General features: G+C 56.0%; 6 protein-coding genes across 6 annotated transcripts; 4 read left to right on the top strand and 2 right to left on the bottom strand.

The window, feature by feature from the left end:
* Positions 1-143: 143 nt before the first annotated feature.
* On the top strand, positions 144-3772 carry JCM15063_002764 (uncharacterized protein; the record flags this gene model as incomplete). The annotated part of the gene is made up of 14 exons (XM_076679094.1): positions 144-954; positions 1021-1102; positions 1174-1448; positions 1513-1660; positions 1736-1822; positions 1881-1997; positions 2057-2422; positions 2476-2568; positions 2638-2673; positions 2733-2843; positions 2914-3003; positions 3067-3136; positions 3200-3452; positions 3525-3772. 14 exons carry the CDS (start codon positions 144-146, stop codon positions 3770-3772), a joined length of 2787 nt encoding a protein of 928 aa, XP_076533854.1.
* A 382-nt stretch (positions 3773-4154) lies between these two features.
* On the bottom strand, positions 4155-6028 carry JCM15063_002765 (WD40 repeat domain-containing protein; the record flags this gene model as incomplete). The annotated part of the gene is made up of 7 exons (XM_076679095.1): positions 4155-4434; positions 4538-4674; positions 4759-4847; positions 4920-5216; positions 5296-5386; positions 5454-5838; positions 5904-6028. The coding sequence occupies 7 exons, from the start codon at positions 6026-6028 to the stop codon at positions 4155-4157; spliced, it is 1404 nt and encodes a 467-aa protein (XP_076533855.1).
* A 286-nt stretch (positions 6029-6314) lies between these two features.
* JCM15063_002766 (uncharacterized protein) lies at positions 6315-8014 on the top strand (the record flags this gene model as incomplete). Its single annotated transcript, XM_076679096.1, has 10 exons — positions 6315-6374; positions 6454-6513; positions 6597-6623; positions 6697-6826; positions 6909-6967; positions 7043-7167; positions 7235-7246; positions 7321-7420; positions 7498-7754; positions 7810-8014. The coding sequence occupies 10 exons, from the start codon at positions 6315-6317 to the stop codon at positions 8012-8014; spliced, it is 1035 nt and encodes a 344-aa protein (XP_076533856.1).
* A 1893-nt stretch (positions 8015-9907) lies between these two features.
* ATP23 (putative metalloprotease) lies at positions 9908-11004 on the bottom strand (the record flags this gene model as incomplete). Its single annotated transcript, XM_076679097.1, has 5 exons — positions 9908-9916; positions 9985-10113; positions 10181-10264; positions 10341-10651; positions 10728-11004. 5 exons carry the CDS (start codon positions 11002-11004, stop codon positions 9908-9910), a joined length of 810 nt encoding a protein of 269 aa, XP_076533857.1.
* Positions 11005-11146: 142 nt separating this feature from the next.
* Positions 11147-14066, top strand: FIP1 (cleavage polyadenylation factor subunit FIP1; the record flags this gene model as incomplete). Its single annotated transcript, XM_076679098.1, has 9 exons — positions 11147-11201; positions 11289-11313; positions 11375-11504; positions 11575-11621; positions 11679-11728; positions 11800-12245; positions 12318-12828; positions 12906-13018; positions 13080-14066. The coding sequence occupies 9 exons, from the start codon at positions 11147-11149 to the stop codon at positions 14064-14066; spliced, it is 2364 nt and encodes a 787-aa protein (XP_076533858.1).
* A 1865-nt stretch (positions 14067-15931) lies between these two features.
* On the top strand, positions 15932-17422 carry JCM15063_002769 (uncharacterized protein; the record flags this gene model as incomplete). Its single annotated transcript, XM_076679099.1, has 4 exons — positions 15932-15987; positions 16065-16159; positions 16232-16351; positions 16419-17422. The coding sequence occupies 4 exons, from the start codon at positions 15932-15934 to the stop codon at positions 17420-17422; spliced, it is 1275 nt and encodes a 424-aa protein (XP_076533859.1).
* Positions 17423-17485: the final 63 nt, after the last annotated feature.

Raw genomic sequence — 17485 nt, forward strand, 5'->3', positions numbered from 1 at the left:
GCGCGCGGCCGCTATACATGCAGTAAAATGACGAGGGTTCTCAAGAGCTATTTTCGCGCGCCCTTTCTCCTTCCTTCCACACCTGTTTGCGCCTTGCTGGCGAGTCGCGAACGAGAGAGTACTGCACACATCGTCTTCTCACCATGTCGAGCTCTGTGCCTACCCGACCGAGTCGCTCAACTTCGCTGAGCCGCACTCGCAACGCGGCGCATCCGCCCTCGACGGCCCCGCCCGTACCTTCAGGCTACCCACCAGCAGCGCCTTCGGGCTCACACTACCCGGCCACCGAGCTGCACCCGACCGAGCAGGATCCCCTCGCAGTGGACAACTCGCCGAACCTCCAAGCGACCGCGACCCTCCCACCGGGCGCAGCATACGACTTTGGCGACCCTGACGCAGCGTACACGGCCGTCAACTTGAACCCGATCCCGCACAGCCACGGTGGAGTCGTCAGCAGCTCGGCGATCGAAGACCGCTACTACTCGGCGACGCATGCCCGCGACGAATCACTCGACCTGGTCGACTCGTACCACAATGGCGGCGAACCTCGCGCGTCCATGTCGACGCACAATTCGCGCACCCAGCTCCGCCCGCTGCAAAGTACAACGCACGGAGGCAGCGTCCTCCCGACCGGAATCGACGGCGATTACGAGAAGCACTACGACTCGCGCCCGATTCACCCCGGTGCATCAATTCAGATGCAAGTGGACCCGTCACAGCCGCAACAGTCGGCTCGGGCCGAGAAGTTGTACGGCACGGGCGAGAAAGGATCCCCGACCCCGAGCGGGTACAACACGCCCAGGAACCTGCACGGCAGAGGGCACAGCAAGACTGGTCTCGGTCAGTGGAGTAGCCCAGGGGGCGGCAACTCGCCCTATGGCAAGCTCGGAGGCGCGGACGAGAGCGGCTTCAACTCGGCAGCGAGCTCGAACCCCAACCTGCAATTTGCCGAAGGTCAATTTCTTATGTTTCGCTATCTTTGCTACGTCTACGGCACTGATTCCTGATTCCACTTTGCAGGCGACTTTATCACGCCCTCCAAGAACTGGTTTTCGCGCGCATTCTTCGCGGTTTACAACTCGTCATTCATCGTCCGCTGGCTGTAGGTTCTCATGAAGCAGATGCTTTCGAGTGCGTTCCATCTGGACTGACGCTTCTTTGCATGCACTTCAGCATCTATATCGTACCGATCCTCGCGATCCTTTGGATTCCCGCCATCATCGGATTCACTGCTGCGAAGGACGGCGCGATCTGGTCGGTGCCCCTCTTGTGGTGGTCCATCTGGCTTACTGTCGTCTGGTGCGGATGGTGGGGCGCGGCGCTGGTTGCCAAACTTGGACCCAAAGTCCTGCACAACACGCTCGGCGTCATCGCTCCCGAATTGCGCCACTATATCACTTACATCAAAGCAACCGAATTCTACGTCGGAGCAGCAGGTTGGGCTCTCGGTGAGCACCTTTCGTGAGCGATCCAACGACTCGAGCTCGCAAGCTGACGACGTCGGCATGTTAGCGAACTGGATCTCGTTCCTGCCGCTCATCAACGGCCACACTACTTCGAGCAAGTCGAGCAACACGCTTCGGTTGATGACTCAGGGTCTCTTTGGCATCTTCCTCGTCTTGGTGCTCCTCCTCGGCGAGAAGCTCGTCATCCAAATCATGTACGCCATTCTCTCGCTTGTCCCGTAGACTCCTGACTGAATGGATTCTAACCATTCGGATTGTGACTTGCACAGCGCCCACAACTTCCACAAAAAATCATATGAAGACCGCATCACGGAGCAAAAGTTCCAGATCAATTCTCTCATCGCACTTTACCTCAAGTGAGCCAGTCCCGAGGACCAGTCTATTGCACTAGCGCTGATGCTCTCCTGGCAACAGCTCCCGCGATATCGGACGTACCGACACTCTCGATGGAGCCATGAAGCGCCCCAAGAACAAGAGGCTCAATTCGGACCCAACCCTTCTCGTCAAGAAAGCGGTCAAGGGAGCCAAAAAGTGAGTACAACCCCTCGATATGTCCATAAACATAGATTGACGCGCTCATGCGCGCGCAGGGTCGCACAAACTGCAACGACTGTTATCGGAACGGTCGCTTCGGAAATCGCGGGAGAGCGCGTGCTTCAACCCAACTCTCCCTCCTCGATGGTCGTTACGGCACTTGGCTCGACGAACAAGACGAAACAGCTCGCTCGTCGTATCTACTATTCCTTCTGCCCCAACTATCGCACCGGTCTCGTGCTCGCCGACATTTCGAGGTGTTTCCGCAACCGGGAAGAAACCGAACGAGCTTTTGCGATCTTTGACCGGGACCTCAACGGTGATGCTACGCTGGAAGAGATCGAGATGGCGTGTCTCGACATCCATCGCGAGCGTTTGGCCTTGCAGCGAAGCATGAGGGACATTGACTCGGCCGTCGCTCGGTAAGTCGTTCGCGGTGTTTCAGCGCTCACGAGCTGACCTTTCTCCCTGACAGTCTCGATGGTATCTTTGTCACGCTATGGTGGGTGATCTCGGCCCTGATCATCGCAGGTCTCCTTGACGCCAGTTTCAACTCGCTCGTCGCTTCGTAAGTAAAGCCTTTCGCAGAGCACATGAAGCGGGAGCCATACTGACAAGCGCTCCTTCCTGTCGACAGGGCTGGTACCTTTATCCTCGGTCTTTCTTGGCTCATGTAGGCCTTCCTCGCCAGTCTGTGTCCCAGAGTCGAGGCTGACTCAGTATCTTGTGCAGCGGTACCACGGCGCAAGAGATCATTGCTTCGTCGATCTTCCTCTTCATCAAGCACGCGTACGATGTCGGCGACAAAGTCGAAATCGACGGTCTGCAATACATCGTCCTCGAGTGAGTCTCGCTCGTCCGTCTTCCATCTCCCTTCCGCCTTCCCGTAGTTGATCCCTTTTTCAATTCACAGGATGCACCTACTTTCGACCATCTTCAAGAAGATCGATGGGACCGTTTGTCAAGCGCCTCACTCGCTTCTGAACACCAAGTTTGTACAAAAGTTAGCCGGCAGTCCTCTCACGTTCTTCAAAGCAGTACAGTGACTGATGTGTTCTCGTTGTAGCTACCGCCGATCGGGACCTATCTGGGAATCTTTCGTGTTCGACGTTGATTTCAGCACCTCGTTCGAAAAAGTGCGCTAGCCCGTCTCGCTCATCCAAATCAGCATTTCTGACAAAAGTCCTTGTTCGTCGCAGATTGAAGCGCTGCGTGTTCGCATGCTCGAGTTCCTCGAGTCGGAGAAGCGCGATTTCATTCCGTCTATCGACATCTCGATCAAGGACTTTGAAGGTCAGGGCAAGTTGACCTTGTCGGCATTGATCAACTACAAGACATCATGGCAGAACGGCGCTCTCAAGACTCAACGCAGGAACAAGTGGATCTGCGCGTTAAAGGTCGCCATGGCGGAACTCGCGATCTTTGGACCTGGCGAAGCTGGCAACCCTGCTCGTGAGCTTCTCCACTCCCTCAAAATTGAATTCGCATGAAGGATGTTACTCACGCATGGGACCGTTTCACTAGCCGCGCCTGCTGGTCCGGTCGAGTACACTCTCGTTCCTTACGAAGAACTCAAAGCGAAAGCTGCCGCTGCTGCAGCCGAAGAAGAAGCCAAATCCAAGCAGGTTCCCGACGAACCTGTCGTCTCTCCCGGAGTTCGGTCGTCTGCGTCGCACAACATGGCCGAGTTGGCCTCTGGGTTCACGTCGCACGACCGAATCGAGAATGAAGCGAGTGGAGAAGGCAACGGACGACTCAGGAACAGGTTCTAAGAGCTTGATTCGACAAGCTGCACCGGAAAGAAGGATCAGGAGAGGAAGAGAGGAGAAAACGAATATGAGGAAAGATGAAGCGGACTTTATTACCAACAGACACTAGCACGAATCGAGAACTACCCCCTCTCTCTCTACAACAACGCTGCACAACGACCACCCATCACGACAACAAACCCGTTTCTTGATGAAACGGGATCAACCCCTTGTTTTACCTTAGGCAACGACTTCGAGAGATCGTGTGTATCCTCTTTGTCGCCTGCATTGAATTTTGACTTTACACGTTCAAGCTTCTCTGGTACGGCGATCAATTACAGAGCTGCTGCAAGAATATTTGAGGTGAAAGATGGGTCGCGACCACTCAAGAATCGGCAGCTTCTTTCTATGGCGGGTAGATTTTCCAAAGGCAGATCTTTGCGTCCATCCCTCCCGTGACCAGAATGCCTGCCAAGTCTTCTGCATCCTCGTCATCACTCTCCTCAGATGAATCTTCAGATTCCTCGCCAAGCTGTCCTCGGTCTTCGCTCTCCCCGTCGATTAAAGGTTCGTTCGTAGCTTTCGTCCGCGCGTCGCCCTGGACAAAGTCCAAAGCTTGGACCGAGTTTCGATGATGGTTCAAACTTGCAAGCAGTGTGAGAGTCTTGTTCGAATAGACTCTCACCCTAAAATACAGATTACAACAAGTCAGTATCAGCTTTCGATCCATTGTGATCGTCTGAGACAACCCGTGTCAATGGAAAAGACGGAGAGTAAAAGGCGACTGACTCTCCGTTCCATCCTGCGACTGCGAGGATCTGCTTGGTTCTAGGATCATTCGAACCTTTTCTCAGCTTGACTATGGATTTCCCAGGCGAGTCGGTGGCCTCAACGATCGTTCGAGGTAGCCTTGATTCCTCTTCATTCTGTGGTTGGATATCGGAAAAGCATGGACATCAGCAATTGATGCTGTAGACAAGCTGGGAGAAGAGAACAGAGAGGGGACTTGCGAGATCGTACAGCCTGTATTTTGTGATGAGGTGATCTGCACCAACTGTATATGCAAACCTTTGATTCTCGGTGACTTCGACCGACATGACTTGAGAATGAAGTATTCCCTCGAGTCAGTATTTTTTTCATTCTCTCAAGTCAAATCGATGCATAAACTTACCCGCGTCTCGATGACATTTCTCGACCCACACGAGATTCCATCCTTCGTTCTCTTCAACCATTCGGCCTTCGAGTGGCGTGAAGATGTCGTGCGTGAGAGAGGCACTCGAGGCAAAGCTCGAGGTTGGGGTGAACTCGAGCAGCACTAGCTGTCCAGACTCGTACCCTATGAGGAGATGCAGTGAATAGTGGGTGACGACATCAGGCGACTCCTCTACAGTCGTTGAAAAGGCTGCCGTGTCCGAGCTAGTTGATGCAGACGAAGGCAGCCAGAGCAGATGCACCGCCATGACAGAACCTAGATGTACGATGCAGTACACATATCAGCGTCGTTTCCCCCATTGCGAAAGACGATAGATTTCTCCACCGAAACGCACCGGTCTTTTGTTCGGGATTCGATATTGAGAGGGATTGAATCCCGACCGAGCGATGCAATCGTTTCCCACTTGGTATGTGAAAGATATCAACCTACATGAGCGATATACTTGTGAGTTGTTCGGAAAGACGCGGCCAGTAATCAGGGAGGACGGTTTACATGATCGTCCTTGGTCAGGCTTGGCATTGCGATCAACCCTTCATAGTCGGACTGCTTTGCTTTTCCTTTGCGATCGAGTCGTCGAGTCGGGCTCAAGTCGAGCAGGGAAAGCCGACAAAAGTTGAGTGCGTTGACATCGAGCGACGAGAGCGGTGCGGGTGGAGGACTGGTACCAAGATTGAGGAAGGATGCGGGGCTCGTCCTGGCGGTTCTCTTCAAGAGGTGATCGATCGAGTGCACGTGTACTTTGTTGTCACGGGCGTGGGTCAACAGGGTGTCGGAACCAACTTGTTCGAGCGAGAGGATTCCGTCGTCATGAGGTTTCCACACCAACACGGGTCTGAACGAGCGCAGGTCCCAGAGGGCAACAACACCTTGCGAGTCTCTGCGAGATTGCGACTATCAGCTTGTGCGCTCGAGGAGAAATCAAACAGAGAAATGGTACGCAACCCGCTGAACAACCAATACGAGCGGGTCGGTGAGCACAGGAGCTGGGTAATGGGAGCGGTGTGACCTCTGAGAATGTAACACGGTGCAGGCGGCTGCGAGTAGTCGACCGATCGCGAGAGTGACATGGCGTCGAAGTGACCGAGGCGAGATCACGTGCAGCAATGTCAATCGGACGTGCATACACGCAGCTTGTTGAGTGACCGCTCATCGCCGGAACACTGCAGCCTCTCACGGAAACAGACAAGTAGTGCCACGCAGTATGTAACATATTTTCGAGTATCCTTACGTGTTTGTCTCCAAGGAGCAAAAGCGGAGACCAAACTCGGACATAATGACGCTCGGCTTCAAATCCGATCCGACTCTCGCTGATCTCCCCCTCTCCTCTCTACACTCCACTCGCCTCACTTCAGAATGTCATCGGAGCAACATCCCTCGAGCTACAAGGCCGCTCAGATCAAGGAGAAGGGAGGCGTCAGTCGCTGCGCTTTCGTTGTACAGCCTCCTGTCATCGGTACATGTCCGGCTGATCCCCTCGTCGTTTGCTCGCTAGAAATTCGAAATCGTCTCGGTCGACTGGAAGGAGCCCAAGGAGGGTCAGGTTGTCGTCAAGGTGCGTACCCAGCGCCACGTCCGCGGTTCCTCGGACGAGCCCCACTGTGATAGCGCAGTACTGAATTCATTCGATTACGACAGGTCCTCGCTTCGGGTGTCTGCCATTCGGTGAGCCTCACGCTCATCTCAAGGGACCGAACGGAGCCGGCGCAGCTAATCCCGCTCGCTTGCCCAACACAAGGATTCCGCGACCGTGCACCAAATCATTCCCGGAGGCCTCCCTCGTATTCCCGGTCACGAGATCGCCGGTACCGTCGTCCAGGTCGGACCTGGAGAGAAGAGGTGGAAGGTCGGCGACTATGTTGGTTCCGGTACAGTCTCCTCTCTTGCGTTCCGTCGCCGCGTCTGGCCCTAAGCTCACGCTGCTTCTCCTCGTCGCCTCGCTACGCTCAGGCTGGCATGGCGGCCACTGCGGCATGTGCCTTTCGTGCCGCAAAGGAGACTTTGTCACCGTAAGTCGCTCCCTCAACTTCGCAGCTCTACCCCGTCTTCGCGTCTGACTCGAGCCTTTCTTGTCCGTCGCCTAGTGCGAGAAGGAAAACATCAACGGAGTCTTGACCGACGGAGGACACGCCGAGTACGCCCTTTTGCGCGCGGAGGCGCTCGCGGAACTCCCCGAGGGTCTTGATCCCGTTCAAGCAGCTCCCCTCCTGTCAGTCTTGCTAATTCACCTACCTCGAGACGAGTCTCGCTGACGCTCTATTTGATGCCCAACTCAGTTGTGCTGGCGTGTAAGTCGATAGCCAACATGATATGGCTCCAGATAGAGGTTCCGCCCGTGCTGACGGCCTTCTCGCCATGGCAGAACCGTCTTCAATGCGCTCCGCCACCAAGATGTCATGCCTGGTGACGTCGTTGCTGTGCAAGGTCTCGGTGGACTTGGATCCCTCGCCCTTCAATTCGCGGCAAGTCTCTCGCGGTCACGACGATAGCACAGCTTGCCACAGACGCTGACATGTCTCGCCTCGTACCGCTTTGCCAGAGATCGAGCGGCTATCACACCGTCGCCCTGTCTCAATCCTCCAACAAGAAGGACATGGCGATGAAGCTGGGAGCTCACAGCTTTGTCGACGGCTCGAAGGAAGATCAAGCTGAGGCGCTTCAGAAGCTCGGAGGAGCCAAAGTCATTCTCGCGTTGGCTCCCAACGGCGAAGCAATGGCGAAACTCATTGGAGGACTCGCTGTCAACGGTCAACTCCTCGTCATCGCCCTTGGAGATTCCCTCACTGTTCCCATGGCGTACGTAGTTCTCGTCTCGAGGGTGCCCGCAGACTCGATATTGAAGCTGTGAGAGCCGTGACAGTCCCCTCATTCAAAAGCGTCTCTCGATCCGCGGATGGCCTTCCGGAACCGCTCAAGACTCGGAGGAAACGGTCGCGTTCGCTCAAAGTGCCAAGGTCGAGTGCATGTGCGAAACGTTCGGTCTCGACAAGATCCAAGAAGCGTACGACCGCATGATGGAAGGCAAAGCGAGGTTCAGGTGTGTCATCAAGATGTGAAACGCTTCGTAGGTGCCTGTCTCGGACTAGGATTCCGCTTGAATGGTTTCGTTGTTCTTCGTCTGTTTCTGTTGACGCGCCGTAGGTTTTTCGGCGCAATCAGTACCCTCTCTGTTCCTTACAAGTCTCGTCTCGGAGAGCGTCCCGGTAGCTGAGTTCTCAGTGAGATCAGTCAGAATAGCTCGTGACCAGATCAGTCAGAATAGCTCTCGGTCAGACACGGTTGAACCCGAATCGGCTACGTCTTCCCGTCCTGTACCTACGAAAAGCTACATGGCGCTTTGATGTGCAGGCGATGGCAAAACGAGAATGAGTTTTCCGCCGACTGGCTAGAGTGACTGCAAAAAGAGAAGCTCGCCCAATGTGGGGCTCGAACCCACGACCACCAGATTAAGAGTCTGGTGCTCTGCCGACTGAGCTAACCGGGCTTTGCTTGAGATGCCGTGACATACTTGCGTTTATAAACTCTCTCATAGATTTGCCTGGGCACTCGCTATCTCGGGCTCGCGATTTGTCGCACAGAATTCTCGCGCAGATATGGCGTAGAAGCAGCCGACATTAAGGACGCTATCCTGTGTGTTGAGCCCCCTTGTTGAGTCCTGCTGAACAAGGCACGAGATGTCCGAAGCTCTTTTCGAATAGTGAAACTGGTGATGGTTTCTGACGCATCATTTGGCAGTAGCTCTCACGGTATGAAGTGGGTAACGAAAGACGTCCAATACAAAGGAGTCGCAAAGGTTCGTGTTGCTGATTCTCGCAGCAACGGCAATTGACGGGGTCCCGTACGAGAGATACTGTTTTATCTTTCGGAATGGCTTATTCTGCGTACGTACTTCTTGCAATGGATGTGGCAAATTTCCACTTGCAACAGATGATCTCTTTGGCTCTTGGGCGATTATACGTATCCAAGTGAAGGTTGAGACTTACGTCGGGACTCAATTGGGTCTCGACGCACGGACAGTGCTCGTGCGCTCTCTTTCTAAACCCCGGGCGTTCTCCTGTCAGAGTCTCGCCGCTTCCGTAATCACCTCCTGGCTCTTTGTACTCCGGGATCAGCCTTTAAGTACGAGTCTCGGTTTGCTCCCCAGATTCCGACCTGAACACACCTCAGCAGTTTGCACACCTGTCGTATAGCAGCTTACCTGCGCCCCTTGGTGCCCCAGACCTACCCACGCGCGACATGTATAGGCTCCGGCGTCTGCTCAGACTACTCAGGGACGGCGAAATACCTGGAAAGCTATAGCAGGCAAGAATGACTAATAACTGTATTTGACGGCAAAGCCGAGTCAGATCCAGTTATGTATGCGTTATTCGTAAGGTTGAAGTGGAAAATGAAATGGTTGGCTCGACCTGCAGGATGTAGACCTGGTTCCACTGGGGCTCTTGGGGCCACGAGCAAGCCAACTCGGCAACCACGAGGACTGATTCCGCATCGTCTTGCAGATCTAACGGAATATTCGCGAGCATGGTGAAGCCGTACCCCACCTCGTAGACAGAGCCATCAAACGTTTGACTGATTTCCCTACGAGACGACTCGATTGCGCGGAGCGAACGCAACTCGCTAGTCGTGCTGACTGTGGCTTCTTCCGCTGACAGTTTCCAAACGAGGAATACCTTGGCTTACGTTGCAGTCCGGCCTAGCTACACAACCGAATCATGTGCTTCGAGGACAAGCTGAAGCGATTTACTGCGTTCGAAAGGATTGGAGGTCCCTTGGTCCTCCCTCACCCCTACCATCGTCCGTCTCATGACTGTCTGACGACGAAGGACAACGATGGTATACGAAGAGGAGAACACGAGCCAAGACTTCAGACCCAATACTCGAGAACAGCCTGCGAGACATCGAGGGACCAATCACGCTTGTAGAAGTGTATTGCAATACTCGCGACGGGTTTAATAGATCTAACAGCAGCGCAACTCAGCTCGATACACGGCTTTGAAAAGAAGATACACTAGGATGGGGTACTGACCTCGTCAAACGGCCGAGTGTCGGGCCAACAGCTTTCCCACACCTCGTTGACGACTTGTTCAGCCTGTTCTCGAGATTTGCAATTTGGGTTCGCCGTGACGGACAGGATCGCTCGCCGCCGCACACAGGTCTGTGGGCCGTCGAATGAGAGAAATTAGTGCGTATTCGTGATTCATCGGACTATGTAAGCCACTCACCTGGTGTTGTTTCGTGAACGAAAAGTTTTGGCGCGAGAACTCTCGACCCCATTTGCAGTCTCCACTGAGATTCTCGGCACGAATCTACATGCCCCAAAGAAGAAACAGAGGGACAAGATGAGCTTGGTCTTCATCGGGGGCCAGACAACGCATCACTCACCTCGGTGCAAGCGTGAGCTCGCAAGTCCTCTGCCCACGACTTGCCGCCTCTCGGAGCGAACCTCCGGTCGTCGTACGCGTGCACGAGCTCGTGCGCGAGGGCGTCCTGCATGTGAGGTTTGCCCATGAAGCGATTCTGGCACAGCAAGACGCCGAGTTCTGACGAGTATCCGCCGGCCATTGTCGGCGGACACGGTTTGCACACGATGGGAAGGGGTAGATGTGGAGTTGCGGAAGGGTTCTCTGGGGAATCTTGCTGCGAGGAGCGAGGGAGGTACGAGATGTGTTGAAGCATGAACCGAATGATCGGACCTGCGCACTCGTTTGTCAATAGCTCATCCTTGGCGCTCTGCTGTCGTGCACGATCAGAAACGGTACTAGGACTGACTTTCTCGGGTGAGTTCGTCCCGCCATCGCTCGCAACGCTTGCAGTCGGCTGCGTCCCGTTTAAGCTCTTGTTCCGTCTTGGGTTGCGCTCCTTCTGCGGGTTGCCCCTCTTGCATGATGACACCGTCTTCCCATTTTGGCTGTGCGGACGAGTCACATCGCAGCGGCGGCTTGGTCGCGGTTGCGAATGAGAGGACTTGAGACCGGAACGCGTTGAACTGGGCGCGGAACGAGGCGGAATCTTCCGGAGAGAACGCCGAGGGATGATCGAGAGACATAGTTGTGGCTCAGGCAGAAGACTTGGCGAGTTCGAGCAAGTGGAGCGGGACCGGAAGCGGATTCACCAAGTTCGAACTTCACATCGCATCCTTTGATCAGTCACGCTCGTCTCGCGTAGCAGTTCTGTCGACTCGTCGCACAATGGACTCAGACGACGACGAAGCATTCCTCTATGGGGACGGTGGCTCAAACGCAGGTGCGGCCCTCGCCCGCATAGCGTGACCTGTCATCGCGCATCCGCTCACATCTCGTCTCGCTCCGTTGCCTTCATTCTCACAACCAGCCCAAGCAGACTCCGCGGCTCCAGCGTAAGCTTGAAACTGTCTTGCCGTACAAGCCGACGTGCTCACCATCGCTCGTCTATATTAGTGTTGATCAAGGAGTGTCCGCCAACCCGCAACAGCCAGGCTCCGCGGATCAAGGCCAAGGAGACACCCAAGGTGCAGAGGAAGACGACGACGACGACGAGGAGGAGGAAGAGGAGGAAGAGAGTGACGACGTGAGTCCCGAGATCCTCCCTTGCTGCCTCGCGTCCTACCCTGACATTCGCTCGTCTCTCCTCAAAACAGGATCTCGAGATCATTCTCGACGGTGAGGGCGTGGCACCTCCCGCAGCGTGAGTCGGCATTTTGATTCTGCCCCTTTCCGCTCGCTCAAACCATTCCTCGTGCAGTCAACGTCGACCTCAGCCGCTCGCGCGAGCCACTTCGACCCCGCAAAAACGTAGGTCGAGCGATTTGTCCCGCGATACGCTGAATCAACCCGCTCTTGATACTTACTGGTGAAATTAACAGCGGCGACCGTCCCACAGCCGACTACAGACTATGCGCCGCTCGAACGTCCTCGCGCGAACGCTGCCCCTACGCCGTCACTTCCAACCGATACACCGGCCCAGATCGACTCGACTATGCAAATTCAGCCCGAAGAGGTCGCCCTCGCCGTCGAGGGGTCCGAGGAGAACTCGGCAAACTTGCTCGTGCCAAAAGGTTCGCTCGTGCCACTCGAAATCAACCCGGATTCGAAGCCAACCTTCGATGTCAACGCCGTGCACAAGGATGCCGACGGCAACGACCTGTTTGATGTCGACATTGACGCGATCGAACCGAAACCGTGGAGACGACCTGGAGCAAACTTGAGCGACTATTTCAACTATGGCATGAACGAGGCGACTTGGAAGCACTACGTTCGCAAACAACGCGAAACGAGGGAGAGTGAAAGTGCCGAACGAAACCCTTTCATCGTCAGTCACTGCCTGATATCCTCTTCAGAATCCCGTCCTGACCCTCTGCGGCTCGAATCGCACTCGTGACAGTCCTTCGCTTCGGGCAACTTGCAACAAGCTTGGAACGACCTGTCTTCAGAGAACAAGGCTCTCTTGGTCGGCACCATCATGGGATTCGCTCCGGGAACTCTACCTGCGACTGGACCGAACCCGGCGCAAATGGCTCAAATGGCGGCTCAGATGGGGATGATGCCTCCCGGTGCGGTTGGACCGGGTCAGGCTGGAGCACCGAACGCGGCCATGATGGGGATGATGCAAGGCATGGGCGGCATGAATGGCATGGCTGCGATGAATGTCATGGGAATGGGTGGCATGCACGGAATGCCTGGTATGCACATGCACCAGATGAACCAGATGCAGCAACTCCAGATGCAGCAACAGCAGCAGCAACAACAACAGCAGCAGCAGCAGCAGAGCATGGGCCAGTTCGGCATGAACGGTATGAACGGCATGGGCCCACAAGGCAACGCAGCTGCTTTCTCCCATGCCGGATCAGAGCACAACGGTGGCGGAACCCCGTCTGTCGCTGGCGGTGATGAAGGTACGTCCCGGGCCTGTCCTGCTGAACCTGCGCGCGCGAACGCAAAAAGCTGAACTCGAAACTGTTGGCCCGAGCAGATACGATTGGAGATCTGACCCAGAACGGAGAAGATGTCGGCGTCTCCACCTCTGCTTCGCAAACAGGCGCCGATGAGGTGATCGAGTCGGGTGACATCGCCGGATTTGAACCGGTGCGTTTTACCGCTTGGGAAATCTCGAATACTTGAGCTCATTTCCGACTGCATTCAACAGATGAACACTGGATTCGCTTACGGCGCTGCTCGCGGACGGGGTGTTGGCATGGGCATCGGACCTCGCGGTCGAGGCGGTCCAGCACACTTGGGACGCGGAGGCATGATCGCCGGTCGAGGTCGAGGAGTCATCGGAGCACCCCTCGGACCATCCGGGGCCGTTCCTCCAACGGGACCCCGAGCTGCATCAGCCGCGGCAACGTCGCTCCCTCCCAACATCCCGACCGGACCCCGAGCTGCTTCTGGCGCAGCACCACCTGTTGGACCCGCCGCACAAGGTCCGATACCGACGGGTCCTGCAGCAGGTCGCTCAAGAGGCGGAGCTGCTGCCAACTACCGGGACAAGGACAAGGACCGATTCGGCGACGCGTCAGGAGGAATGGAAGGGCTCGACTATGGTGGGGGAGGAGGAGGCGGAGATAGTCCGCCGAGGAGCCGGAGACGAGACACACGAGCCGAAGACAGTGACGATGAGTACAGCAGAGACGGTGGGAGGAAGTCTCGGCGGTCGAGAGAAGATCGAGAGCGGGAACGCAGGGACAGGGAGCGAGAGAAGGATCGAGAATACGAGAGGGAGCGCGAGCGCGAGCGGGAACGCGAAAGGGAGTCGGACGCGAAGAAGCGCGGAGTGGCAGAATTCTTCCCGGACCAGAGACGGGGCAACGACGAAGGCTCAGACGCATCGCCGCCACCATCTGTCGAGATCAAAATCCGTGGTGCGACGAAACGAGCGGCAAGCGTCACTGCGACAACCGTCGACGAAGAGGATCGTGAGGGTTCGATCGGGTCGTCTTCGCGGCGCGGCTCAAGGAAGTACCGTGACGATGACGATGGTCGGAGCTCGCGCAGATCCTCAAGGCGCGACGACGACGACGAGGGCGACGGAAGGAGAAGCCGGTCGCCGGAGCCTTCAAGGAGGTCGAGGCGATCCCATCGCAGCGACGATGAGGACGGTGGCCACGGGTCGTTCCGGGATGAACAAAGGTAGGCAGAATGTCAGGAATACTCATCGTTCATGCAGTGTAGTTGCTGATACCGCTTGTCTCTCGCTCCCAAGGAAACGCAAAGCTGAGGATTCGCCAGATGCTGACCGGTCACGACGTCGTTCGAGCCGCCGGTAGTACTTTCTCAACTTCTCCCGTTGTTGCAATATGTCAATGCAAACACAAACTCCAACTCGCTGTCGGAACACCTCAGGCGTTGCTTGCTCTTTGCGGTCCAGCGGTGGCACAGAATGAATCAGAGTCGCGCACTTGAGTCGTGCGCAAATTGCAAGACGACTGCGAACGAGACTGAGGTTGACTTGACAGCTTGACTGCTCAGGCGAGCGAAAATCAACTCCAAAGCGCAGCTTCGGGGCATGGACGTTGCTGCGCTGCTGATTGTGGGAGCAGTTCGACCCGAACCTCCGACGATTGGCAGGCCGAGCAGATGCACCCCTTCAGGCTGTGACGTGTTCGGTACGCGAACCCGGCGGATTGCGTATTTGAGCATACGCGCACGTGCATGCAGTCATCTCGACGCCGCATGAACATCCTACAGCTCGTCGCGCAGCATGAACGCCACCATGGCACGAGCCCTGAGCAGCTCCAAGATCCCGTCGACCTGAATTACATCCGTGTCTCATGTACCCTTGACAACCGGTTCTTCTTCGGCTACGTTTCCGGAGATCGTGCACGAGCCGGACCGCACTGAGGCCAGAAAGATTCGAGCTCGGGGTATTCTGATTGAGCAATTATGTAACCAGAGTCCGTCGTTTTGCCACCCTCCTCGGCGAACTGGCGGAATCCGTAAGGGTTCAATGCTCGCGTGGCCACAGCAGTCGGTCTAAACCGGGGAAAGGGACGGCAAGCGCGTTGCCTACTGTATTGGCCCACGATGAGACAGAATACCATAAGCAGCATGACAAAGTCTGCGCGCAGTCGGATCGGGAAAGGGGCCCGCGGGCCCCTCGATGAAGGATTTTACAGTGCTCGACTTCTCCTCTTTCAGCGGAAGAAGCTTATTTCTGACTAGACTGGGAACGTTAACCTGAATGACCGAGGCTGGTGCGCTGCTATGTATCATACTGTAGCACACATTCGTCCCTCATACAACCGTACTACGCAAAATCCCTGACCTTATTGCGTTGCCTCGGATTCAGCTTATGCGCGCAAAGCAGCGCCGGGCCCTCTTACTCATACAGGGACGCGCGCCATCATTACGTAGAAAAGCCAGCGACCGTAAGCGATCGCCGGAAGGCGACGCCCGACGAGAGCGCTCGTGCCCATTTCGCGGTTTCGCGTGCCAACACCGACATCGACAAGTTTGGATCAGACTGCGAGGAACGATCGACAAGGCTCGGTCTACGCTTTACGAATCCGTAGCAGAACCTTCAGAAGGCAACCTTTTCTGGCGAGCTTGCTTCGGCTGCGCCAGCACACGACGATGAGCGAGCACACAAGCACTGGAAGCTGTTGCACACCACGATATTGCTCGCGAGAGACAGCGGCAGAACGGGCAATTTTCCCTGAAAATGATGCGCCAACCCGGCGAGCGAGGGCGAAACGAGCGGAGTAAGCGGACCTAAGCGAGACTCACTGCCTGGTTGTCCCACGATCAGAAACAGATCGTCGGACTTGATCTCAGATCTGCGTTTTTCCCACGCGAGCGAAACTGTGACGCGTTCTCTTTTCAAAGCGCGGAGCATCTTGTCTTTTGAGCTGCCTCCACCTCGCAGGCCGGCGGACTGCGTGCCTCGATTCGGACGCATTTTTTCAGCATTTTGGGCCGGGCGGTTCTCTCTCGCGCTTTCGCTGCGCGCTAGCTGTTTCTCTCACCGATTTACCGACCCGCAAACGTGCTCCGCATTCTATGCCGTCCAAACGTTCAGCTGAGGAAGTTGGCAGACCTCCGCTTTCGCGAGGAAGGTGAGTTTCGCTCGTTCCGTTTCCGACGCGCGCATCAGGACAAACAACGTCTGACACGGTCCATGTCGCGATCGAAGTGCTTGCCATCGATGCTTCGCCCGCAAAGTCAGGTGTTCTGGTCAGCCTGATCCCTCGACTGGCGTACACGCATGCAACTCTTGTCTGCGCACTGGTACGCTCTCCACCTCTTGCCGTGGCAGTCTTGACCCGAGAGACGGGACTTAGGGTATCTTGCACTTCGCAGCTCGTTTCAAGAATCACGACATCAGTCAAGTCAAATGTGCCTTCAACGGAGAAGGTCTGTGCAGTGAGGAAGGGGGACTTCAGCTGAATGGCGAAGCGATATCGACTCCAACGGGCCCGAGTAAGTTTTTGTGGAACCTCAGTAGGTCGTAACACAGAGCTGATATGCATGCTACTCGATCCGATAGCGCGTCGCAGGCTGGTTTCACGCACGAGCACAAACTCTTCGGGCCGCTCAACAAGCTCACGGGCATCCTCGTACTCGTCCCGATCGGACGTATCTGTAACTTCGTCGACGGACAGCACGACGACTGTATCGCCGCCCTCTTCGCTAGAGTCTGTCCCAACAATGGGCAAACTCGGGTTGGATGTATCAGCAGCTCCCCAGATCGCCATGTCTACGTTCGCTCCCTTACCCTTACCTGAACACTTCATCAGCTTGTACGAGAGCGCTGTTCCGCCTCCGCTACAACTGCCCTATTCGCACTCGCAATCGTCTTCATCCCAAGCCTCTCGCTGTTCATCACCCTCGCCGAAGACGCCCGTGGACCCTCAGCCTTCGCTTTTCGCGCGCCGTTCTGTCGCACAAATGCACATCACTTTGCCGGGTCGCACCAGCTCCGTGCATTCCCCAACCGAATCCGTTTCAACCATGTCGTCCACTGCTCAATCTCTGCCCAGCGCTCCGCTGCAAACGCCAACATCATGGGGGAATTCCGCCTTATCTGCAACAGTCGATGTCGGTGTGCCGTATCACATGCCTGCCCAGCTCCCTTTAACTCAGCTTGCGCTCGACCTCGCTCCTTTCTCGGCGCTCTCACCCTCCGTTCTCACCAAATTCAGCGCCGGGTCGGCGCCGTACTTCGATCTTTCAGCACCGCCGCCACTGCAAGACTACCCCGAACCAGAAACTGTTGGAGGCGCGCTCGGCTTCGGTCAAATCCAGCATGTTCCGCCTGAATTGTCCTCGTTATCGTACGGCTACGGCGTATCAGCTGCTCCCTCCTTCCGGCCGTACTATCCGCCTGCACCGACACCGCCTGGGCAGCCGCTCGACTCGTTCTCGCTCGACGATCCGTGCGCCTTCAACCCATCTGCTTTCGCCGGAAGTCTGCATTTGCCGAGTCCCGGGCTTACATTCAGCTCTTCCACACCTTCGTGGTATCCTCAATCCCAATACTTCTACGCTTGAGCAAGCGCATTCAGGCTCCCTGTTGCTTCCTGATTGACAGACACTATTCGTTTCGTTTTTCCG

The sequence above is a fragment of the Sporobolomyces koalae genome (genome assembly GCF_050403365.1).
Source record: "Sporobolomyces koalae JCM15063 DNA, S_koalae_JCM15063T_v1_ctg19, whole genome shotgun sequence".
Classification (NCBI taxonomy): Eukaryota; Fungi; Basidiomycota; class Microbotryomycetes; order Sporidiobolales; family Sporidiobolaceae; genus Sporobolomyces; species Sporobolomyces koalae.